Raw genomic sequence first — 26,613 nt, 5'->3', positions numbered from 1 at the left:
CTGTAGGTAACCACAGTCTAATGGATTTCTGGTCCAGTCTTCCCATGTATCTTTCTCTAAAAGTGGTCAGATACATGTGTATATCCATTTTCTTCTTCCTTCTTATATAAGAGGTAGTTTCAGTGGTGCCACCTTCATCCATAACATCCATTATGTTTTAATAGCTTTGAATCACAGAGAGCAAAGTTTGAAATCTCAATCCTTTCCTTCTCAGAAGTCTGTTGTGGGAAGTTTGTTTTATTTTGCAGTTTTGCCTGCCCTGTCCTTAAGAACATTCTAATCCACTGACCAGCCGGAATTTGGAGATAATACTTGGGCTTCATCCACTTACAGAGGTAAGCTGTAGCCTCATACCAGACAAAATGCCGTAAGTCAGATGCTACCTTCAGAATGACATGTGATGAGCTTTGATTTAGATAATGGCTCTTATGGTGACCTTTCCTAAATAAACATGATTCAAAGCAAGCCGATTTTTTTTTTCTTTTGGCCAGAGAACTCTCTAGGACATAATATTCCTATTCTCCTATAGGTGGGCCCATCACTTCATACGAACAAAGAAAATTTTCTTTAAATGGAGATTCTACAATCCTCCATACAAGCTCTTCTTCTCAGCCTTGTAAGAGCCACAAAGTTGAGAAACTCACCTTCTATGTCTTCATCTAAGTTGAAAATGTTGAAAAGACAAGGGAAGACCTCTTTCTATTCCATGGGAGACCTCCCACAGCACGGTATACAGCCATGAATCAATACTCTAGGGCTATTGTTCTTCAAAAAACCAGACACATTTCTGCAACATTACTATACTTTTATTCTCCATCTGTCTTCCCTGAGGAGTTAAAAAATATCTTCTAGGAGTCGAACGTAAGAACAACTCTCATCGCACTTTATTTTTTAAGGGTGAAAGTAGAAGCTGAGTCAATTGATCACAGAAATGAGAGGGAACATGCCATTATATTTTAACCAGTGTGTAAAGAAGGCTCTTATGTAACCAGTCATCCTGGCCCTTCTCTCAGGAGAATTTTGTTTTTCAGCAAAGTGCTGTTGGGATGAAGCTTTATAGCTTTGGAGTCCTCGTAGCCATCTTCCTCTTGTGTGAGCAGCATGTCTTCGCTTTTCAGAGGTAACCTAATAGAACCTTAAATAGTGGGCGGCCATTTTCCTCGGTTGTTTGCCCCACATGGAATCTAGTCAGTGCACTAACCTGGGGAGCAAAATGTTAAAAGTTTGAAGGTCAGCTCTTTCAGAAACTTTCCATTTGTCCTGACAAATAGTACATTTCAGTGTAATAAGGCTCTCACTAGATTCAGGGTCCTTTTTTTTTTTTTTTTCTTTCTTTCTTTTCTGTCTCTACTTCTATTACTGAGAGAAAGCTGGATGATATGTGTATTCAGTGGCTAGGAAGATTAAAGAAATGGAAGCTTTTATAAAAATAATTATTTATACTCTAATACATCACATGATTTATATTTTTTGGTCTTCATACACAAAATATATTAACTGGGTAATTTGTATTAACTATGAATAATACAATTATGGGTAACTGAATATTTTCCTCTTGTACATAGAACAGAGGAAGAAGAGGAGGATAAGGTATGAAATAGGAGGTTTAGGTTATGCATGGGTTTTCACAAGAGATATGAAAGGAAGAAGAGTTATGTTATAAGGAACACATATATGAACATATCTAATTCTTATTTTGCTTTGTTGAGTGATTCCCTAGAGAGTTCTTTACATAAACTGTTTAGAAGAGTACAAATGGATCTTGTCTTCTAACATATATAATATATGGTAAATATCCCCAGCTATGTGTAATACTGTGATGTATTTTTTTTTAAAGATTTTATTTATTTATTTGAGAGAGAGAGACAGTGAGAGAGAGCATGAGCGAGGAGAAGGTCAGAGGGAGAAGCAGACTCCCCATGCAGCTGGGAGCCCGATGCGGGACTCGATCCCGGGACTCCGGGATCATGACCTGAGCCGAAGGCAGTCGTCCAACCAACTGAACCACCCAGGCGTCCCAATACTGTGATGTATTTACTAGTAAACTCATAGACTTTTAAAATTGCTATTATTTATTTGGAATTTTCTTATTTTTTTTTCCTTTGTTTTGCTTCTGTGGTTCTTTTCTTCTCCAATTACCTCTAAGACAAAAGCCTCTCCCGATTTAGTGAATAGTAAAGAGTGAAAAAATCAACCAGGGACACGAAGATTCTGTCAGAAATACTTATCTCAGGGCTGGGTGGCTCAGTTGATTAAGCATCTGCCTTTGGCTCAGGTCATGATCCTGGGGTCTTGAGAGCAAGCCCTGTGTGGAGCTCTCTGCTCAGCAGGGAGCCTGCTTCTCCCTCTCCCTCTGCTCCTCCCTCCCCTCCCCTCCCCTATTTGTACAAATTCATAAAATCTGTACCAAAAAAAAAAAAAATACTTTTCTGAGTCAGAAAGAACCATGGGATAGCATTTAAGAAAACAGAGTTTGACTTGAGAGTCTGATGCTGTGTTTGTACATCATCACTGTTTTTTTGTTGTTGTTGTTCAATATGGTTGTCAAGTGTCATGCAATGAGGTCCATCACCAAATAATGATTGTTATTGAATTGACATGGGAGTCAGATTGCTGGAGTAACTGGTGACCTATATCTCTGTGGTTATCAATAAATAAGATGCCTACAATTTCTAAGGTCCATGCCAGTTCTAATATCCCATAACTTGGTGATTGGCTTTAATTAAAGGTAGGGAAGAGGGAAGGAGGAAATCTGGTATCAACACGTCAGGCTGGGAACAGTAGACACTGGCAGTATCATCCACAGAGAGTGGAAAGGGAAGGAACTCATAGTTATTTAGCACCATGTGTTGCCTCAGCACTGGGCCAGGCACTTAGTAATGCCATCTCTTTAAATGCCTATAATGCTACACCCTAGGAATCTTGATGGTGACATCTTATAGAGAAGGAAACTGAGCCCTATAGGAAGGATAAATCATTTGTCCCAAATCAAACATTAGGGGTAGAGTTTGGATTCAAACCCATGTTCGCTTCATTTCAACTCACTTCCCTGAATCGCACTGCCTGTAAAATCTGGGAATTAGGAAGAGAGCTCATCTGATGGAGGTCGGATTTAGTCATCCTGAGTCTGCAGAGAAGACAGGCCATCCAGAGTGCAGCCTGGGAGAAAGCCGGGCTGGAAGTTCAGTGTCAAGGTCCTTACCTGGCAGCGGGTCTTGTTTGGTGGCGTAGCTCTGCCCCTTGGCAGTTGGCTGCTGTAGAGCCTGGAGGGCTCACCCACACACCACCGCCTGGATCATATCATGAATTGAACTCCTACATAAGATGATCCTTAGCAAAATACTTCAAAAGCTTCACCATGTCGCTTCAAAATGAGGAAGCATGTAACAGTTTAGTGAACTAAATATGCAAATAAAGGACTTACACACACACACACACACACACACACACAAATAGCAAAGAAATGAATGAGAATATTTTTTCAGGCACGGCTTTTCTTACTGTTCTTGCTTCAGCATATATTTTGGAGTCTGATCGATACCTGTGCTTGAAGGGGGGAATAAGAATAGGGCTATAATTTAACCAATCACATGGTATTGAAAATATTGTCTGTGTGTATTGGGGAGGGGAGACTTGCCTCTGTGTGGGCCGATATATACCTGATTCCTCCCTCCAATGCCTCCACTAGAAAAAACATTTCAAACTCTTCTTTCCGTGAGTACAAACAATTTTTTTTAACCAACTGTTTCTGAGCTCTGCTTTTCCAGGAACAGCCCATTACTGAAGCTAAACGGGAAACCAAATTTCATTCAGGGTGAGAGACTCTGATGAATTATTTCTGGGGGCAAGAATACAATCACTCCTAAAAAGAGCTTATGGGCTGGCTTTTCCCTAAAGCTGGTCTCTGTTACCATTTTCTTGTCGTGATCATTTTCCTAACAACACTTTGTCTTCAGGCGATCTCTTACTGAATGATTTGTAGGTGCATTTTGAGATGTCTCATCCCTAAAATGCCCCCACCCGAGAATGAAAAAAGTTTTAAAGGCATTAATACCATATGCCAAAGAGAAAAGCAACCAAACAAACAAACACCAAAACATTGTCTCCGTAGTCACTTGCTGTTCAAGGCCAAACCGTGAAGGGCAAAAATAAAACCCTAGCAAGAACCTTGTCAACAGAGATATTCATTGTATAGGGCTCTGATGAGCTAAGGGCAACCTGTCAGCGGAGGCAATTTATTTGAAATAGGAAAGTGGGGGAAAGTACGAAAAGAAGGAAAAAGAATCAGAATGGTTGAGGAGAGAGGGCTTCTGAATTATTAATAGACCACAGGACTTGATCCTTCTGTCAACTTCATATACTATCTGCCACCTGGAGACCCGTTTATCGTCTTTCCCTTAGCTCCCCCTGATATATTATTTTCATCTTAAAGAACAGGGCACTGGTGGTCTTAAAATGTCGTGATGCATAAAACAAAATTGCAGCCTCGAGCGCTCTTCCACTGTTCAGAGGCATCTCACCAGCTTTTCAAATTCAAAAATAATCTTGCAGAACTATGGCAAATGTGAGCCTCCCCCTGTAAAAGTAGCAGGGGACAGAGCTTGATGGAAATCTTCATATTCTTAGAGGGGAAGTGACAGAAGAAATGTTGTCTGGTATTAAAATCTCCAGATCTGGAAATAGCCCTGGAGCTGCCGGGGCTTATTATTTATGCAGCCTTGGACAATTCACTTGTCCTCTTTGAAACTCAGTTTATTTTTTCGTGTCTAAAATGACCTGTTATTTTACTGTGATTACACTTTTCTCTATTCGTTATTTGGAGCAAGACTTTTTTTTTTTTTTTTTTTAATTTTCAACGGGCTATTTGTTAAATCCTCTACCTCTATCACTTCAGAGATGCAATCAAAACATTTCTTTAGGGGCGCCTGTGTGGCTCAGTCATTAAGCATCTGCCTTCAACTCAGGTCATGATCCCAGTGTCCTGGGATCGAGCTCCACATGAAGCCCCCCATAGGGCTCCCTGCTCAGCAGGAAGCCTACTTCTTCCTCTCCCTCTCCCACTCCCCCTGCTTGTTTCCTTCTCTCTCTGTCTTTGCCAAATAAATAAATAAAATCTTCAAAATAAAAAAATAAATAAATTAAATTAAGAAAAACATTTCTTTATTTTCTCGTCTCCTTTTGCCCCATTATGTTCCATTTGGTGGAGTACTCTTTCTCTACTCCTACATGGAAAGTGTGCAAATTCTGACTTTTTAGTCCACTCAAAGTAACTGATAATTTTAGGCTCCTGTTAACATGCAAACAATCTCAATTTAGAAACTAAGTATCGGGTCCATTCAAGGTTTATTCAAAGGTCAGTCTTTACAGGAAAACAACCCCTCACCCCCTCTCCATACACACACCTGACTCTTCTTCCTTTTGCCCTTTTCTTGGGTTTTAACTTCTTGGGAATTTTTCAGATTCCTTTGCTGAGGAATTCTGCAGACCAGGGAGAGATGCATCTCTCACTAGGTAGTCCATTGTGACTCTATGTTTCACCCCTTAGGGATCTTACATTCACCCCCATATTCTTACCCTGTAGGCGGCGCTATCTGACACCACCTGAGTTATAACTAGGTGCCCATGAAGTATTTCTTCTTTTGATTTTAATTACTGTCCATCCAACTGGGGACCAGCCACATACATGGTTAGCTTCCTTGGGAACAAGCCAGGAACAAACCAGGCACCTGTCTCTAAACTTGAGGAAACATGTTCAGACTCTCCATTACCCTCCTTGGAAGTCTTCCCTACTAGGCAGAGATGAGGGACGTAACACCCCCAAATTCCATCCCGTTCGGGAGAAAGGGCACTGACAGAAATATAATAACTTGCTCCAAAGAAATATTGACACAAATCTTCTCTCTTTCTCCACTCTGACCACTAGCTTCTTTCTGATGAAGTAAGGGGGCATCGAGTCAGGAAACTGAATTTCAGAAGCTAAGTTCCACGTAAGGTGACCTGACTGACCCTCATCCCATTTCCTGATTCTCTTGTATTGGTGCTTGGGCCAAGCAGGTGGGAACAGAAAGATCCAGCTCACCACAGCTGGAACCCGGATACATTAATATATTTTATGGTGCATTTTTACCCTCCTAATTTTAGTCCTCCCCATTTCCCAATTTATTTTTCTATATTTCCTGAATTTTTTTCTCCTTAAGAAAGAGGCCCCATTGGGATTGGGATGCCTGGGTGGCTCAGCTGGTTAAGCCGGTGCCTTCGGCTCAGGCCATGATCCCAGGGTCCTGGGATCGAGTCCCACATCGGGCTCCTTGCTCCTCGGGGAGCCTGCTTCTCTCTCTGCCTCTGCCTGCCGCTCTGCATACTGCTTATGTGAGCTCTCTCTCTCTCTAACAAATAAATAAATAAAATCTTTCTAAAAAAAAGAAAGAGACTCATTGGGATAACACATTTTTTTCTTTTTTTCCTCTTTTTCTTTTTCTTTTTTTCTTTTCTGTTGACTAAATTCAGTCAAATACATTAGAAAAATGCCCCTATCTTCTAGTCAGCACAAACTTTCCCTTATGTGGGATTGAAATTTAGCCCATTTGAATAATGGAGAGCTCATTACTGTGTAAAAGGCATCCCATTTTGTTGTTAGCTTAAGCTGTTAGGGAGTTCACTCTCAAATTATGATTTACTTATAGGAGTCACCACTTCTTTATATTTCATACCAAAAAAGAGCTTGGACTTTTTCACTCTTTGGCTCAAATTCCCCAGATGGGGCCCAATGACTTTATAAATTAGGGCCACAACCCTGACCCCAGTTTTTGAGACCCTCTGTGGTCAGGTCCTGCCTCACCCATTCATCCTGGTTTTATTTCCTGGTTCAGCCCAGCAGAAACCCCATATTCCTGCCCACCCAGATCACTTGCTCTGCGTTTGCTTTTCCACTGATGTATCAGAGCCATTTTTTCTCCAATTCATTCGCCAAACTTCTACTTCTCTCAGTCTAATGGTATAATTCACCAGATCCTGACCATCTCAGAAGTCCGGCTCAAAGTGTCTCTGTTCTCTGATGGCTTCAGTCCCAAATAACTTCTGACTCTGTATTCTTATATCAGAATACAAACTCATAGAGCACTTTACAGGTTTCATCCCAGGTAGTAGACCTTTGTATTTGTCATCAGTTAGTTTCCCCAGGAAGCTGTTTCTGAGATAGAGATTTGCATTTAGGAAGTCTCCTGGGAAGCGATCTTGGGACCAACAGTGGTGCAGGGATGAACGCAAGAGACCTGGGATGAGGAGAAACTGAAAAATGATGCAGTCACATGAAGCCCTGGGATCCCTAAAGCCAGTTGTCCTTGCAGGGTTGTCCCAGGCTGGGGTATTTATGAGTCATTGGAGGTGGGCTGTACCTGGGAAGAGGCATGACCTTGGCAACAAGTCTTTCTTCGGTCAAGGAAAATTCCTGGAAAGGGACTTGAGTGACAGCAGCCAACACTCGCAGAATCTGGGAAAATGAACATTCATTCTTGGTTGGGGACCTGGAAAGCGCAACATAGCATCTCCTATAGTCCTGCCACTCAGATCGATCTGCTTCCAAAGCAAGGTTTGGGAGCAGCTCCTCAGGATTCTGGTTGCTCTCTTTTGCTGGAAGAAATACACAAGAGGAACATCAGTGGGATTAACTACAGCCCACCACAGCTATACCTAGTCTTGTTGAGATGATAACCAATACTCATTTTTTTTTCCTTTTCTCCGATCCATTCTGTTTCCCTTTCACCAGCACTTACCATGGTCTAGGTGACTTACCTGGTGAGATGACCCAGCCCCTTGACCTTCAAGGGTCTGAGCCTCCATTCACCATGTCCTTTTGGACCTTGACTGTTGCATCTGTCCATATACAACAAAATTGGACAAGGGAGTATTATAGAATGCCTAAGTTTATCATCTGTGTACCAGATGTATTCTTCCCTGCCAGCTTAACTGTGAATGCAGCCCTCAATATCCTCCTGATGATCGAGGTCACCTACCCCTTCCAGCATAACTCCTCTCCTTCCTGATAATCTTTAGGGCCAAGGAATCTAAAATGACTGGGTAGCAGCAACAGCTGTCAGTTTAATAAGACTCTTGCCATGACTCTTGTGGGAGATTTTATCTTCTGGGAAGCAGATCTTTTAAATTTATAGAGCCATAGTTGTAGTTTGCAAGTACAAATTCCCCTTATTCACCTGGAATGGTGGTGAATAAAGCCGCTTCAACTTGGTTCCCGGAAACATGTGTTCTAACTTGTGGGGACACTGCACCATATAATGATTATTGATTTAAAACTGCATCCTGGGGCGCCTGGATGGCTCAGTGGGTTGCGCCGCTGCCTTTGGCTCAGGTCATGATCTCAGGGTGCTGGGATCGGGAGTCCCGCATCGGGCTCTCTGCTCAGCGGGGAGCCCGCTTCCCTCTGTCTCTCTCTGCCTGCCTCTCCATCTACTTGTGATTTCTCTCTGTCAAATAAATAAATAAATAAAATCTTTAAAAAAAAAAAACAACTGCATCCTGGAACGCGTTGCCCCTTTCCAAGCTAGCACCTCAGCTAATCCATTCTTATTTCTGTATGAGTCTAGCAGCTTCTGCATGGTATGGTATGTAATATGCCCAGAGGATCCCACGGTAATGCGCCCATTCTGTACCTCCCTTGTTGTAAAGTGGATCCCTTAATCAGATACAGTGTTAGGTGGGATCCTTTGTGGATCACACACTATATGGTAACATCCTTGTATGGTAACATTAGTTGAGGCCCTGTAGGTAAAAGAGGCAAATCCAGACCCAGAGTGGAAAGGACCCAAAGTCGGCAATTTCTCACCAAGTGGTTGCTTGGTTTCTTCATGGAATGGTGCTGATTCAAGGGCTTGGTTTTGGTTTCTGTTGCTGTCAAGCTGGACATGTGCCAGCAACAGGTACTCTATCAACCTTGGCGAGTAGGAACCCATCCTGTCGACCATGCAAAACCTCATCCTTGCCATCAAGGCTATTCTTTCATGTGCCTTTGTGCCAGCCCTGGGGTGACTGTTAACAGAAGCTGGCTGACATCAACTGCTTAATCATTTTGTTTACATAGTTACTCAGTGCCTATTGTTCGGTGGGTGTTCTCTGTTAGGTGTTACAAAGAGCTCCACACTTTGGTCCCACTTCCTTACTCCTCCAAGAAACAAACACCAAGATGGAATTAGACGTACAAGAAATGTATTCAGAAAAATGCTGGAGAGGAATAAATGAGGAAGGGACAAGAAGAGGCTCTCGGGAAAGACATACTGCAATGCTGGTGTAATCCCTGTGGAGGAGAAGGGGAAGGAAGGAGGGTGGAATGCAGAAGGTCTTAGGTTGTAGTGCAATTCTAAGAAAACTTTTGCAAAGTTGATGTGATAGTTCTTGAGCTAATGTCATCTATCAGAAGAGCCCCTCCCCCGCCACCCATCTTTCAGTAATGAGCCTGTCTTGGTATCCCTACTATGCTCAGTTATTAGCTGGAAGCAGCTAGTGAAAAATAAGGCCTTATCATTAAATAGGGACAGAACTCAAGCACAGTAGCTGGGACCTTCCATCAGTTACACATCTTCGAGCTGGAGGTCTTAGAGGTGTGTTCTCATGGCTACTACACTGCTCCATTAGCTGATCCACATGTAGCCGGTGTCACTATGAGTTGAGAGGAAGGGCCACCTGCTCATGCACCTCGCTTGTGTTCCCAAATCCTACCTGTGTCTGATCCCAGATGTATCAGTTCTGTCTAATGATGGATTTCTGGTTGGCCTGCCCAACCTCAAGACATGACAAGTGTGTTAGTTTCCTATTGCTACTGTAACAGATTAACACAAATCAGTCTTAAAACTGCACCAATTTATTATCTTACATTTCCATTGTTTAGACACTAAAAATGGGTCTCACTGGGCTGAAGTCAAAGTGTTGGCCACCACTGTGTTTCTTCTCTAGAGGGTTTGAAGGGAAAATCTGCATCCTTGCTTTTTCCATTTCTAGAGGCTACACTCATTCCTTGGCTTGCAACCCCAAACTTTTATCTTCAAAGCCAGAAAAGGTTGAATCCTTCTTACACTGGATCACTCTGAACTATTCTTAGACCAAATCTCCCTCTGCCTCACTTTTGAGAATTCACTTTTGAGATTCACTTTTGAGAATCTTTGAAAGATCACTGTGCTTATCCAGATAATCCAACATAATTATGCCATCTCAAAATACTTAGCTATATTTGCAAAGTCACTTTTACAGTGTAAGACAACAGGTTCACAGGTTCTAGGGATTAGGACATGGGCATTTTAGGGGGCCATCAATCTGCCTACCATAGTGAATATGATAAAACCCAGCTCATGATGGGTGAGACTGGCTCTATGACTACTTGTTACCCATAGCCAGGCAATCCATTTCTACCAGGGCCCAACAGCATGTCAGAAACTGTTTTTTGAAAGATGTGTAGTTCTCCTTTGCAGATGTCATGGCCTTGCTGTAGGTATCTACATTGTAATTCTCCTGTTGCGGCATGCCAAAACCTCTAAGTGGCATCTTTTCCCACCTCAGACACTTCTAATTCTTTATGGCCTACCCAGACCATATGGCCCAATGACAGGGGCTCTTGTACCACAGCCTGAACCTTTCTGCTCTGGGCCTCTCCAGAGGTGATAGTCTTTCCTGTCACCCAATAAATGGGTTGAAGCAGTATTCCAAATGAGGTATATCCCAAACCCAAGAGACTCACCAGAAACAATGTTCCTTTCTTCATCAGGAGAGATATAAATTCTGTCCTTAATTTGGAGTGAATTTCCCAGCCTATCCCAGATCTCTAGGCCTTTAAAATTTAACCTGGTATGACAGTCCCCTGAATCTTTATAGTATTAGCACCCCCTCAAACACAGACACAGACACAGACTCACAACCTTGAGAGCACATGTGCCTTACTAAGACCTCCAACACACCTGGCATTTCTTGCTCACCTGATCTAAGATTCATGTGATATCCTTGATATCATAACTTGGGATATCCAGACAGGCTAGTTAGCGGAAAAATTAAGTCAAGCTGAAGTAAGATTCCCACTGTGTATTGGTGACTGTACCAAGTGGATGTGAATTGTTTGTGATTCTTTTTTCTGATACATAGTCTGCTCAACAGCTGAATACTGTATACCTAAGACTCTGCCCAGCCAAGATACCACATTGAGCAAAGTGCTTCCAATTTGTCCCTATTTGGTAGAGTCTGATTGTATACTAGGACCCATCTGGTTTTTGTGAAAGCCAGACTAATGAATTTAAAGTGGATTTGTGGAAACCACCATCCTTGCATCTTTTGGTCTTTAAGGGTGACAATACTATCTGCTTCTACAGAATGCTTCTTTTGTTTGTCTGGGTTTTTTGGCTTCTCCTGGGTGAGGGTGAGAGGGTATGGTTTCACCTGTTTGCTTTTCCGACCATTATAGCTCTTACTTTACAGGAAAGGAACTGACATGGGGGTTCTACCAATTACCTTGTGTGTCCATCTCAGTTTTACATTTGCGAACCAGGAAAATGATCATAGGGGTGGTGGAGGTCCATAGACCCAGTGCCCCCACCAAGAGCTGGACCTACACTAGGATTCCAGACCTCCAGGTGTCAATGTCAGCCTGGATCTTGCATCCAAAAGACCTCAAAATGATTGAGCATTTCCCTTTCTGCAGTGTGCAGAGTTCCAGAGTCCATTTTCATAGGTTTCTTTGGGAAGGAACAAAGGAAGTCATTATCATATCCCCTTTCTATACTGTTGCAGGGTCTTTCCTTGTGGGAATTTGCCTCCCCACTTCAGGAAAGAGATTCTGAGTCCAAGAACTGGGTCTAAGAAGCTACATCTGGAAACTGGGCAATGCACTATGACTCTTGGTAGAGATAGCTGTCCTTAGCTTTTCTCATATTCATCCTTGATTTATTTCGATTGTAAAGATTGAGCAATACAATCTTGTTGGCTGCCATTTATCTTGCCCTTGAGAACTCTATGTTCTCTTAACTAACTCTAAGCTTTCCATGGGTCATTTTCTTCTGGGCCTAACTTGTCAAGTATGGTTAAACACTGCCACCTGGCTTCTATTGTGTAACAATTCATCACCCCCATTGCTATGGGGAGCTCAGTCCTGTAATGTCATCTCTTACATTCAACCCTCAGAATCTACTCCCACCTCACCTCCTACCCCCAACCCCCAAGGTTAAGTCATGACATAATCTAACTGCTCAAGTGCTGAGTATGTTAATAAAGGAGAGGGACTATATCCTTAAAGAGGTGTACTTGCCCAAGATACAGGGTTTGACATTCTTGTTAGATCCTTGGGAGGTGGTGCTAATTGGTGCCAGGACGTTTTTTGGAAGCTTAGAGAAAACCGTGGCCTACATTTAGTAAACTAGAAATGTCAGAGCTATTATGGCAGATGAAATAAAAAAATTTAAAAAATTCCTAGAACAGGACATGCTTGAGTGAAAATATTATGAAAGACTAGAAAACCCATTATATTCCCCTGATGGGTTCAGAGAACATTTGAAAACAACAAGGAATGTTCTAGCAAAAGGGTCATCAGCAGTCTAAGATGCTTGGCAGTGGCTTTTTCACAGAGTAACTTTGTAATAGTTTTCCCCCCTGATTAAAGAAAATAAGTGTTCTTCTTGGTCAATCAGTAATATGGAAAAGCATAAAACTGGGGAGAGAAACACAAATTTCATCACCCTGAGGAAATATCATTAACATTTTGGTGATCATTCTTTCCCGTGTTTCTCTATACATTTATATACATCCTTGTGTAATTTTACATTTGTCAAATATCAGATCTTCTATTGGAACTATAGAGTCCTTTTAAAAAAACAATCTTATTTCCTCCCCCACTTCTCTTACCTACCCAGTCTTTTAACAGCCATCCCCCACCACCCAAATCGATGTTAACTATGTGCTGCTTATTCATTCATCACTTTTCTCCTGCCTTCAACACATATGACTTTCCTTTTTCTTTATTATTTCTTTTTTTCACTAAAATGGGGTAATATTTTAAAAACTTCTTCATATCTTGCTTCTTTCTCTTAGAACATCATGTAAATCTCTGGCAGGTTAACTGTTACAAATCTAACCCATTCTTTATAATGGCCACAAAGCATTCTGGAATGTGCAGACATTACCATTATTCAATAATTCTGTTGCTGAGAAGCATTTATGTGGTTTCCAGGTATTGTTACTATGAATGATCCTTCAGTAATTACCCTTGGACATATTTCCTTAAGCACTGGTTGAATAACGTACACTGAAACTGTACCAGGGATTGACATAAAATTTCCTAGTATCTTTTTTCTGTGAGCCAGTCTTTCCCTTTTCAGAAAATCAAGACTCCATAGACTTGTTTCCAGAATTTAAATCTTTTAATCAGGATTTCTAAAATAAAACCACCCTCCATTCTGCTGTCAAAGTTATTCTCATAAATCACAAGTGATGTCCTTTTCCTAACTCCTAACTGCCTACAAGATAAAGACCAGATTTCTCAATGTGCATTCAAAATCTTCTCTAGAGGAGAGCCAATTAATTTCTGTTTAGCTACTATCATATTCCACTTGGCAACAACAGACAGTTTGCTATTTCCCCAAGAGTGCCTTTTTGTCTCCTGCCACCGGGTCTTTCCATACTCTAATTTACTCAATCATCTCTTCCATAAATCTTTTGCTAATAATGACAAGCATAAGTTGTCATAACCTCTTCTGTACTTCCAGAGCTCTTGTTATATTTTTTAAATAAAAAATTTATTTGGAATATTTTTAGATTTACAGAAAAGTTGCAGGAAATTACAGAGAGTTCCTGAATACTCCTCACTCAGTTTCCCCTACTGTTTGTGTCTTACATTACCATGTTATATTTGTCAAAACTAAAAATCCAACATGATTAACACTATTACTATTACCTAAACTCTAGACTTTATTGGATTTCATCTGTTTTTCCACTAATGTCCTTTTTCTGTTTCAGAATCTAATCTAGGATACAATGTTGTATCTGGTCATCATGTTGCTGATACTCAATTTATTAAATATATAGATAGAGAGAGAGGGTCCAGTTTTTTATTTATTTCTGGCAGGGGAGTAAACCTAGTTCTTGTTTCTCCATCTTGATTAAAAGCAAAGTCCAAGATTTTTTGTTTTGTTTTGTTTTTTGTTTTTTGTTTTGTTTTGTTTTGAGAGAGGGAGAGCATGAGCAGGGAAGTGAGGAGCAGAGAGAGAGGGAGGGAGAGAGAGAATCTCGAGCAGGCTCCATGCCCAATGCAGAGCCTGATGTGGGATAGATCCCACAACCCTGAGATCATGACCTGAGCTGAAATCAAGAGTCAGACACTCAACTAACTGAGCCACCTGGTCACCCCAAAGTCCAAGATTAGTTTTATTTATTTTAATTTTTTAAAAAGACTTCATTTATTTATTTGAGAGAGAGAGAAAACATGAGCAGGGGGAGGGGCAGTGGAAGAGGGAGAAGCAGACTCCCAGCTGAGCAGGGAAACTGATGGGAGGCTCTGTCCCAGGACCCTGAGATCATGATGTAAGCCCAAGGCAGACACCTAACTTACTGAGCCACCCAGGCATCTGTTAAGACTCATTTTTTTTTTTAAAGATTTTATTTATTTATTTGACAGACATAGATCACAAGCAGGCAGAGAGGCAGGCAGAGAGAGGGAGAGGAGGAAGTAGGCTCACTGCCCATCAGAGAGTCCGATGCAGGGCTCGATCCCAGGACCCTGAGATCATGACCTGAGCCGAAAGCAGAGGCATTAACCCACTGAGCCACCCAGGTGCCCCTAAGATTCGTTTTAAATAAAGAACAAAATATTTTCTTTGTGATTAAAATAATATTTATCCCTCATTTCAAGGATAATATTTGTCTAAAAATAAAAGAAAAAATTCCTTAAGTTAAAAATGGGCCCCCTCTGGCAAATGCCACCAATATAGCTTAATTTTAATTCAAATAAAACAGTTACTTAGAGGTATACTAGAAATTTGAGAATGCCATCGCTGTTAACAGATTCCACATATATCTGCAATTCCTCACCTTACTGATCCCATTCTCTATTACCCAAATCTCCCTCACCTGCAAAAATGGATAGAGAGCTGCATGTATAAGAAAATTAATTAATTCTTTCCCTTTTGATTAGGTGGTATGTAAAAATAAAGTCAATCTACATTGATTCACACCAATCTATTGCCTTGGCTTTCCAAGAATTGCTAAGCATCCCCTATGGTCCTAGCAAGCATTATAAGGTAAAAGAAATATGACAAAGCAAAAGTGAGAAAACAAATTAAACCAGGTGTCAACTTTAAAAAGAATCTATTGATGTAATTCATCACATTAAGAGATGAAGCTAGAAAACTAGAAAATCATAAAAATATATGATTAAGTCCACATCCATTCCTTATAAAAACTTATAGCAGAGTAGAAGGAAACTTCTTCACCCTGATAAAAAGAACCTACAAACCCTGCCACAAGCATTGTAATGGTGAAACATTACCAAAGTTTTTCTTAAAAATTATGCATCATACATTTTATTTCCACTTCTTTTCAACACTGTACTGCAGATCTTAGTCAATACAGTCAGGCAAGAAAAAAATTCCACAGGCTTTGAAATGAAAGAACCAAATTTAGTATGAGCAATTGTAATGATTTCTTGCAAAGAAAAACAACAACAACAAAGTATCTACATTAAAATGATCAAAACTTCCAAGGGACCTGGATAGAAAATAAATATCTAAAAATTTATTTCATTTCTATACCTCAACAAGAACGAACTAAGAGATGGAATACTAAAAACCACTATTTATAAAAGAAAAAAAGAGATTTGCTAGAATATAAAAATATGTAATATTTTTATAGATAAAATTATAAAATTTTTTGAAGGTTATTAAAGAATGCCTAAACCAGTAGACAAATGTATTGGATTAATGATAAGGTACTCAGAATCAGGAGAATGTCAAATCTCCCAAATTATTGATTTAATAATATTAATCAAAATCCAAACTTTTTTCATGGAACAATAACAAGCTGATTTTTTTAAAAACTCAAATTCAATTATTAACATGTAACATATTATTTGTTTCAGGGGTACAGGTCTGTGATTCATCAGTCTTACACAATATTCAGTGCTCACCACAACACATACCCTCCCCAGTGTCCATCACCCAGCCACCATATCCCCTATATCCCTCCGCTCCAGCAAATCTCAGTTTGTCTCCTAAGATTGAGAGACTCTTATGGTTTGTCTTCTCTGGTTTCCTTTTGTCTCATTTGTTTCCTCTTTGATTTTAAAAATTTACTTGGAAAAGCAAAATATCCAACCAAGAAAATGTCTAAAAAGAACTAAACAAGGGAGAGGGGAAGCAGGAGTTTATCCTATAGGTTGTTACGTTTTAATATGAAGCTACGATCACATAGATGAATGGTTTCAGCCCAAAGATAGACAAGTAAAACCATGGAACATAAAAAGATCCAAGAAATAGGGGCACCTGGGTGGCTCAGCCATTAGGCATCTGCCTTTGGTTCAGGTCATAATCCCAGGGTCCTGAGATGGAGCCCTGCATCAGGCTCCCTGCTCAGCAGGGAGCCTGCTTCTCCCTCTTCTACTCCTTCTGCTTGTGTTCCCTTTCTCACTGTGTCTCTATCAAATAAATAAATAAAATATTTTTAAAAAAGAAAAAGAAAAAGATCCAAGAAATAGACCACTCCCCATCAGTAAGGGTAATCCTTGATTATCCTTTATAACTTATGTGCCCTGAAATAACCTGACTTGCCACAACAGAGGTTTCTTTCTCACTTGTATCACCAATTAATGAACCCATTTGGCTTTCTCTCACCCTCTCCTCCAAGCTGGAAATCTGGGCTGCTTCCCTATTGCAACTCCTTGGGGTTCTTTGCTTCTAGTCTCAGGGTAAGAGAGCACATAGCACATAAAGACCCCCGCCTGCTCTTAACTGTGCACATCTCTTCCTCCCTCATTTCCATTGTTAAGAACTCAGGCACGTGGTCTCAACACAACTTCATAGAAGGCTAGGAAATGTGGTTTCTTTGTGTATCCCCAGAAATGAAAAATGATGTGATGAACTACCATTGTTTCTGCCAAAGAGTACGAAAACTTATACATGACAGAATTGGCATAGCTGATCCCTGGGGAAAGTATTAATGATTAATAAATGAGTCTAAGAAGGAAAAAAGGAACTCAATTCTTTCTTTACACTACACACAAACAAATAATTTTCAAACAGATTTAAAAACTTAAATAAGAAAGACAAAAGAAAAAACTAGAAGAGAACCTACTGAATGGGAGAAGATATTTGCAAATGACATATCTGATAAAGGTTTACTATCAGAAATATATGAAGAACTTATACAACAGAACACCAAAAAAGTAGAAACCCAAACAAACCCCCAAATCCAATTAAAAATGGGCAGAAGACATGAACAGACATTTCTCCAAAGAAGGCATACAGATGGCTGACAGACACATTTAAAAAATGCTCCACATCACTCATCATCAGGGAAATGCAAATCAAAACCACAATGAGATATCACCTCATACCTATCAGAGTGGTTAAAATAAAAACCAAAACCAGTAAGCATTGGCAAGGATATGGTAAAAAAAAAGGAACACTCATGTGCTATTGGTGGGAATGTAAACTGGTACAGCCACTGTGTAAAACACTATAGAGATTCCTCAAAAAATTAAAAATAAAATTACCATATGCTCCAGTAATTCATCTATGTATTTACCCAAAGAATATGAAAACACTAATTTGAAAAGATGTACACACCCTTATGTTTATTGCAGCATTATTTACAATAGCCAAATTATGAAAGCAGCCCAAGTGTCCCTCAATAGATAAATAGATAAAGAAGATACAGTATATACCTATATGCTACATATGGAATACAATGTACAATGAAATATTATTTTTTATAATTTTTATTGTGTTATATTAGTCACCATACAGTGTATCATTAGTTTTTGATATAGCATTCTGTGATTCATTGTTTGAGTATAACACCCAGTGCTCCATGCAATACGTGCCCTCCTTAATACTGGGCTCACCCATTCCCCCACTCCTCTCTCCTTTAAAACCTTCAATTTGATTCCTGGAGTCCATAGTCTTTCATGGTTTATCTCCCCCTCTGATTTCCCTACTTTCAGTTTTTCCCTACTTCCTTCTCCTAATGTCCCCCATGCTATTTTTATGTTCCACAAATAAGTGAAACCATATGATAATTGCACTTATTTCACTTAGCATGATATCCTCCAGTTCCATCCATGTTGATGCAAATGTGGGGTATTCATCCTTTATGATGGCTGAGTAATATTTCATTGTATATACATCTTTATCCATTCGTCTCTTGAAGGGCATCTTGGCTCCTTCCACAGTTTGACTATTGTGTACATTGATGTTATTGGGGTGCATATGGCCTTTCTTTTCACTACATCTATATCTTTGGGGTAAATACCCAGTAGTACAATTGTTGGGTCATAGGATAATTCTATTTTTAACTTTTTGAGGAACCTCCACACTATTTCCCAAAGCGGCTGTACCAACTTGCATTCCCACCAACAGTGTAAGAGGGTTCCCCTTTCTCCATAAAGTTTTTTTTAAGAGTTTACTTATTTATTTGACAGAGAGAGAGAGAGAGCACAAGCAGAAGGAGTGGCAAGCAGAGGGAGAGAGAGAAGCAGGCTCCCCACAGTGCAGGGGGAGCACAATGTGGTCCTCAATCCCAGAACCCCAGGATCATGACTTGAGCAGAAGGCAGTTGCTCAACCAACTGAGCCACCCAGGTGCCTTCTCCATAACTTCTTGAAAATTTGTTGTTTCTTTTCAATTTTTGCTATTCTAACTGGTAAAATGTAGTATCTCATTGTGGTTTTGATTTGAATTTCCCTGATAGCTCATGATGTTGAACATTTTCTCATGTGTCTGTTAGCCATTTGTATGTCTTCTTTAGAGAAGTGTCTGTTCATGTCTTCTGCCCATTTTTTTGACTTGATTATCTGTTTTTTGGGCATTGAGTTTGAGAAGTTCTTGATAGATCTTGGATACCAGCCCTTTACCTGAGTGTCATTTGCAAATATCTTCTCCATTCTGCGGGTTGCCTCTTTGTTTTGTTGACTATTTCCTATGCTGTGCAGAAGCTTTTTATTTTGATGAAGTTCCAAAAGTTCATTTTCACTTTTGTTTCCCTTGCCTTTGGAAATGTGTCTTGAAAGAAGTTACTGTAGCCAATGTCAAAGAGGTTACTGCCTTTGTTCTCCTCTAGGATTTTGATGGACTCCTGTCTCACATTGAGATCTTTCATCCATTTAGAATTTATCTTTGGGTATGGTGTAAGCGAAAGGCTGAGTTTCATTCCTCTGTACATAGCTGCCAAATTCTCCCAGCACCATTTATTGAAGAGACTGTTTTTCTTTCCCCCCCCCATTGGATATTCTTTCCTGCCTTGTCCAATATTAGTTGACCATAGAGTTGAGGGTCCAATCTTGGGCTCTCTATTCTGTTCCATGGATCTATGTGTCTGTTTTTCTGCCAATACCATGCTGTCTTAGTGATCGCAGCTTTGTAATAAAACTTGAAATCAGGCAATGTGATGCCCTCAGCTTTGTTTTTCTTTTTCAATATTTCCTTGGTGATTCAGGGTCTTTACTGGTTCCATACACATTTTAGGACCGGTTTGTGCCAGAATTTTGGAAAATATCATTGGTATCTTGATCAGGATGGTGGTGAAAGCATAGATTGCTCTGGGAAACTTAGAAATTTTAACAATGTTTATTCTTCTGATCCATGAGTGTGGAATGTTTTCCCATCTTTTTGTGTCTTCTTCAATTTCTTTCATAAGTTTTCTGTAGTTTCTTGAGTATAGATCCTTCGCCTCTTTGGTTAGGTTTATTTCAAGGTATCTTATGGTTTCTAGTATTATAAATGGAATTTGTAAGTGGAATTGATTTCCTAATTTCTCTTTCTACAGTTCCATTGTTAGTGTATAGGAAAGTAACTGATTTTTGTGCATTGATTTTGTATCTGCCACATTACTGAATTGCTGTATGAGTTCTAATAATTTAGAGTTTGCAGTCTTTTGGGTCTTTTGGGTTTCCCACATAAAGTATCATGTCATCTGTGAAGAGAGAGAGTTTGACTTCTTCTTGGCCCATTTAAATACCTTTTATTTATTCTATTGTCTAATTACTTTTGCTAGGACTTCTACTACAACATTGAACAATAGTGGCAAGAGTGAGCATCCTTGTCATGTTCTTGATCTGAAGAGAAAGACTCTCAGCTTTCCCCCATTGAGAATGATTTTTGCTATGGGCTTTTCTTAGATGGTTTTTATGAAATTGAGGAATGTTCCCTCTATCCCTACACTCTGAAGAGTTTTAATCAGGAAAGGATGCTGTAGTTTGTCAAATGCTTTTTCTGCATCAATTGAGAGGACCATGTGGTTCTTGTCTCTTCTCTTATTTATGTAATCTATCACATTGATTGATTTGTGAATGTTGAACCACCCTTACATCCCAGGAATAAATCCCACTTGGTCGTGCTGGATAATCTTTTAATATACTGTTGGATCCTATTAGCTAGGATCTTGTTGAGAATTTTGGCATTCATATTCATCAAGGATATTGTCCTGTAATTCTCCTTCTTGATGGGGTCTTTGCCTGGTTTTCAGATCAAGGTAATTCTGGGCTCATGGAATGAGTTTGGAAGTTTTCCTTCAGTTTCTATTTTTTGAAACAGCTTCAGGAGAATAGGTATTATTTCTTCTTTGCATGTTTGGTAGAATTCCCCAGGGAATCCTCAGGCCCTGGACTCTTGTTTTTTGGGAGGTTTTTGATCACTGCTTCAATCTTGTTACCAGTTATTGGTCTATTCAGGTTGTCAATTTCTTCCTGTTTCAGTCTTGGTAGTTTATAGGTTTCCAGGAAGGCACCAATTTCTTCCACTTGGCTTAATTTATTGGCATACAGTTGTTAATAATAATTTCTAATAATTGTTTCTATTTCCTTGGTGTTAGTCATGATCTCTCCTCTTTTATTCAAGATTTTATTTATTTGGGTCCTTTTTCTTTTCTTTTGGGTAAGTCTGGCCAGTGTTTTATCAACCTTATTTATTCTATCAAAAATCAGCTTCTAGTTTCTTTGATCTGCTCTACTATATATCTGGTTTCTAATTCATCGATCTCTGCTCTAATCATAATTATTTCTCTTCTTATATATGACTGACACTGTATTTGTTGTTCTTTCTCCAGTTCTTTAAGGTATAAAGCTAATTTGTGTATTTTGGATTTTTCTATTTTTTTGAGAGAGGCTTGGATGGCTAAGTATTTCCCCCTTAGGACTGCCTTTGCAGTTTCCCTTAGGTTTTGGACCAATGTGTTTTTGTTCTCATTGGTTTCCATGAATTAAGTTCTTCTTTTTTTTCTTTTAAATATTTTATTAATTTGGTGATTCACAGACCTGTACCCCTGGGGATAAAAATATATGTTTATAAAAAAAATAAATAAAGTTGGTGGCTTAATAAAAAAAATTAAATATTTTATTAATTTATTTGAGAGAGTGAGAGAGAACATGAGAGGGGAGAATGTCAGAGGGAGAAGCAGACTCCCCTGGAGCTGGGAGCCCAGTGCGGAACTCAATCCCAGGACTCTGGGATCATGACTAGGGCCAAAGGCAGTTGCTTAACCAACTGAGCCACCTGGGTGCCCTTAAGTTCTTCTTTGATTTACTGGTTGACCCAAACATTTTTAAGCAGGATGATCTTTAGCTTCCCAGTGTTTGAATTCCTTCCAAATTTTTTCTTGTGATTGAGTTCTAGTTTCAAAGCATTATGGTCTGAGAATATACAAGGAATAATCTCAATCTTCTGGTATCAATAGTGACCAGATTTGTGACTTAGCATGTGGTCTATTCTGGAGAATGTTCCATGCGCACTCCAGAAGAATGAATTCTGTTGTTTTATATCTGTGAAGTCCATCGGATCCAGTGTGTCATTCAAAGCTCTTGTTTCTTTGTTGATTTTCTGTGTAGATGATCTGTCTATTGCTGAGAGTGGAGTGTTGAGGTCTCATACTATTAACATATTATTATCAATATGTCTCTTTATTTTGGATAACAGTTGGCTTATGTAGTTGGCTGCTCCCATGTTGGGGACATAGATATTTACAATTGTGAGATCCTCTTGTTGAATAGACCATTTAAGCATGATATAGTGTCCTTCTGCATCTCTAACTATAGTCTTTAGCTTAAAATCTAATTTGTCTGATATAAGAATTATTACCCCAGCTTTCTTTTGAGGTCCATTGGCATGAAAAATGTTTCTCCATCTCCTCAATTTCAGTTTGGATGTGTCTTTAGGTTCAAAATGTGTCTTATAGCAGGAGATGAATGGGTTGTGTCTTTTTATCCAATCTGCAACCCTGTGCCTTTTCATAGGAGCCTTTAGGCCTTTCACGTTGAGAGTGATTATTGAAAGATACAATTTTATTGTCATCATGTTGCCTGTGAAGTCCTTGTTTCTATAAATTGTCTCTTTAAGTTTCTGCTCTATATCATTCTTGGGGTCTTTCTCCTTTTATAGAAACCCCTTATATTTCTTGCAGAGCCGGCTTTTCTATAAATTGTCTCTTTAAGTTTCTGCTCTATATCATTCTTGGGGTCTTTCTCCTTTTATAGAAACCCCTTAATATTTCTTGCAGGGCCGGCTTGGTGGTCACATATTCTTTTAGCTCCTGCCAGTCTTGGAAGCTTCTTATCTCTCCATCTGTTTTGAATGACAGCCTTGCCGAATAAAGTATCCTTGGCAACATATTCTCCTCATTTAGTGCCCTGAATATGTCTTGCCTGCCCTTTCTGGTTTGCCAGGTCTCAGTGGACAGGTCTGACATTAATCTGACGTTCCTCCCCCTGTACGTAAGAAATCTCTTCCCCCTTTCCAGTTTCAAGATTGTTTCCTTAGATCTAAGATTTGCAAATTATATTGTTATATGTCATGACATCAGTCTGTTCTCATTGATCTTGGGAGGGGTCCTCTCTGCCTCTTAGACATGAAGGCTTGTTTCCTTCCCGTTTAAGGATGTTCTCACCTATGATTTGCTCAAATATATTTCAAGACCTCTCTCTCTCTTCACCCCCTTAGGGTCCCCCAAATCCTTATATTGGAACATTTCATTAAGTTACTGATGTTGCAGTTTGATTCATTGGGTTTTAATTTATTTTTCCCATGCTGCCTCAAATTCCTTCTTTTCTATCATCTTATCCTCTATCTCACTAATTCATTCTTCTGCCTCATTTACACTGAGAGTATGCAACTTAGATTGCATTTCATTCATAACATTTTTAAGTTTGTCCTGATTGGGTTTCATTTCTGCCCTTAGAGATTCTATATAGTCATTAACGTCTTTCTCAAACCTAGTTATTGTCTTGGTAATTGTTACTCTCAAGTCTATTTCTGACATCTTGGTTATCTCCATATCCATTAAGTCTGTGGCAGAGGCCACTTTCTCTGGTTCTTTCCCCTTTTGGGGGTTCCCCTTTTAGTAATTCTGTTGAGGGGTGGTTGAGGGGATGTACAGAGTCCAAATTATTGACCACAATCCAAGCAAGATGCACCTCTTTTACAGGGACCTTAGGACTGTTGGCCTCTTATTATTCCAGCCTGTCCTGTGAGAGAGGGGCCTGCTGCACTGTTTGGGCAGAGTTGCCCTGTCCCTTGTTGGGGGGGAGGGGGAAGGGTTCAGTGAAAAACGGTTTTCTGGGACTTTTGTTCTCTGGCGGCTTTCCCTGGCAGCTTTGTACATCTCTTCTGAGAGTCAGAGCAGAACAAACCCCTGTCTCAGAACAGAGAGGCTGCAATCTGTTAATCACTGAGTCTCCAGGCCACACCATCTCTGTTTCTGTCTGTGCTGCTAAAAACTGCAAAATCCTGGGTTGTGTGCCCCACAGCAGCACTCCCAGCCCTTGTTTGTCTCTGCCTTTTGTACTTTTAAAACTGCAAGCTGCCCTGGTTTGCATGCATGCCCCTGCAGCTCTACATTTTAGTCGGGGGACTGCCCTAAAGTTCTTTCCCCACCGCGACTAGTCTCCAAGTCTGTGCCCATTCCCCAGTGCAGGAGGTTTTTGCGCTCCAGGGCAAGATTCTGGAGACTCTCTCCCCTGTCCACTTATCTTCTGATATCTGCCCATAGAATCACAGCTCACTGCTTCATACCTTGAGACCAATTGCAGGAGATGTTGTTTGAAGAGATCCAGATATATCTTCTTACATCTCAGGCTGATTTCGTGGGTGTTCAGAATGGTCTGGAAGATATCCACCTCAATTCAGGGGACCAGTTGAAATAAAGTCCCCTACTCCTCCTCCATCTTTTCTCCCTTCCAGGATGTGTCTACAGTGGAATATTATTTAGAATATTATTAAAAAAAAAGAATATAATCTTGCCATTTGCAACAACATGGGTGGATCTATAGAGTATAATGCTAAGTGAAATAAGTCAATCAGAAAGACAAAAACCGTAGATTTCACTCACATGTAGAACTTACAAAAACAAATGAACAAAGGAAGACAAGAGAGAGAACAAGAAAAAACAAGAAACAGACTCTTAACTATAGAGAATAAACTCTCAGAGGAGAGTTGGGATAGGGAATGGGTGAAAGAGATGAAGTGAACTAAGAGTAAATTTATCATGATGAGCACTGAGTAATGTATAGAATTTTTGAATCACTATATTATACACTGAAACTAATACAACACTATATGTTAACTATACTAGAATTCAAATTAAAAAAAAGAAGAAAGGCAAAAGAAATGTAAGAAATTATCTTTAAGACCTAAGGATTGGGAAAGAGTTCGTAACACACAGTAAAAAAACAAACCTGGAAGGAAATGATGGATAAAAATACATCATAAAGAAAGAAAAAAGAAAAACAAACTGGTACAAGATATTTTCAGTACATTTAACTGACAACCAGTCAGTATTTCGATTATAAAAAGAAATTCTACCAGTCAATTGTCACAAAAATAATTGAATGGAAATAACTATACTATATTAGTAAGTCAGAAAATTAAAACTAAAAGTGCAAGAAGATTCCATTTCAATTCAACTGTTCAACTGGAAAAATTAAAGTCATCAAGTGTTAGCAAGGAGGAGGAGCTATAGGAAATCATTTACCCTACTGGTGAAAATACAAACTGGTACAAAAAGTTTGAGAAGTAATTTGATACTGTTTTATGAAATTACAATGTGTCTAGCCCCCAAGAAATAGCAATTCAACTTATAGACAAATTCCAGCATGTGTAGACCATGGCTACATTCTTCAACGCAGATGATAAACTTGAAAATACAATGTTGCATGAGAAAACTAAGATACAGAAGGATACATATAGTACACCATTTTTACAGAGTTAAATCAAGCAAATCTAAGGGTATCTTAAGACTACCTATTCAAGAATTCATGCACGTATTTAAGAATCCATACTATTGAGGAAAAGTAAGGGAATGAGCAAAGTGAAAATTTAAGGTAGTTATCTTTAGGGATGTGGCAGGGAAATAGAGTAGAGACAGGGCCAAATAGAGCTTCAAGGACACCCAAAACCATTGGATTTCTTAAGTGGCATAATGGGTTCCCAGGTACTCATTTTATTATTTAATCAGTGAATATTCATGTAAATATTCCCTTATGCATTAAATATTTGATTTTTTAACATTTTTTAAAAAGATTTTATTTATTTATTTGACAGAGAGAGAGAGACAGACAGAAAGAGAGAGAGACAGAGACAGTGAGAGAGGGAACACAAGCAGGGGAAGTAGGAGAGGGAGAACCAGGTTTCCTGCCACAGGGAGCCCAATGTGCGGCTCGATCCAAGGAGATCATGACCCAAGCCGAAGGCAGACACTTAATGACTGAGCCACCCGGGTGCCCTTAAATATTTAATTTTTAATATTAAAACATACCCACGCTTGCACACACACACAAGAAAGAAGTAAGTATTCCCATTCAAGAGAGTTATTGATTTGGCAGCTGCTCAGGAACAGAAAGGATGGGCAAGTATATGTTTTTTTAACACTTTGTCTGTAGCAAAATCCTCTTTTACCATTTAAAGCTTGTTTTCTTCACAATTACCTCAAAGCCCCTCCCAGTATAATTTATCTCATTTTCACTTTTTTTATTTAACGTCAAAATTCTGTCTTATTTTTTCCTAGTGGCCAGGTTTTATCTGCTCTTCCTAAAACTTCCAGGCAAGTTCAGATTCTACAGAATCTTACTACAACATATGAGGTAATTTCTCCCTCATTTATCTTTACAGGTGACCCTTGAATAACACTGGTTTGAACTGCAGGGATTCATTTACACACAGATTTTTTTTTTTTTTTTAGAAATATAGTATAGTACTGTAAATGTATTTCCCATATGATTTTCTTAATAACATTTTCTTTTCCCTAGTTTAGTTTATTATAAGAATACAGTATATAATACATACAACACATGAAATACATGTTCATCAGCTGTTTATATTATCAGTAAGGCTCCAATTAACAGTGGGCTATTAGTAGTTAAGTTTTGGGGAAGTCAAA

The 26,613-nt window shown here is 39.4% G+C and overlaps 1 protein-coding gene across 2 annotated transcripts in view; it reads left to right on the top strand.

Annotated features, from left to right (window-relative positions):
• Positions 1-995: 995 nt before the first annotated feature.
• Positions 996-26,613, top strand: part of CPB2 (carboxypeptidase B2) — a 60,427-nt gene continuing 34,809 nt past the window's right edge. Inside the window, exons 1-2 of one of the 2 annotated variants that reach the window (XM_059144501.1) lie at positions 996-1,120; positions 26,242-26,317. In XM_059144501.1, coding sequence (XP_059000484.1) covers positions 1,047-1,120; positions 26,242-26,317 — 150 coding nt within the window. In that variant the 5' untranslated portion in view covers positions 996-1,046. The remainder of the gene's footprint in view (positions 1,121-26,241; positions 26,318-26,613) is intronic. The other variant, XM_059144502.1, reaches the window with a different exon arrangement.

This window comes from Mustela lutreola, chromosome 13, assembly GCF_030435805.1.
Source record: "Mustela lutreola isolate mMusLut2 chromosome 13, mMusLut2.pri, whole genome shotgun sequence".
In the NCBI taxonomy this organism is placed as follows: Eukaryota; Metazoa; Chordata; class Mammalia; order Carnivora; family Mustelidae; genus Mustela; species Mustela lutreola.
The sequence above is the reverse complement of the archived record's forward strand: the minus strand, read 5'-3'. Positions and strand labels throughout refer to the sequence as shown.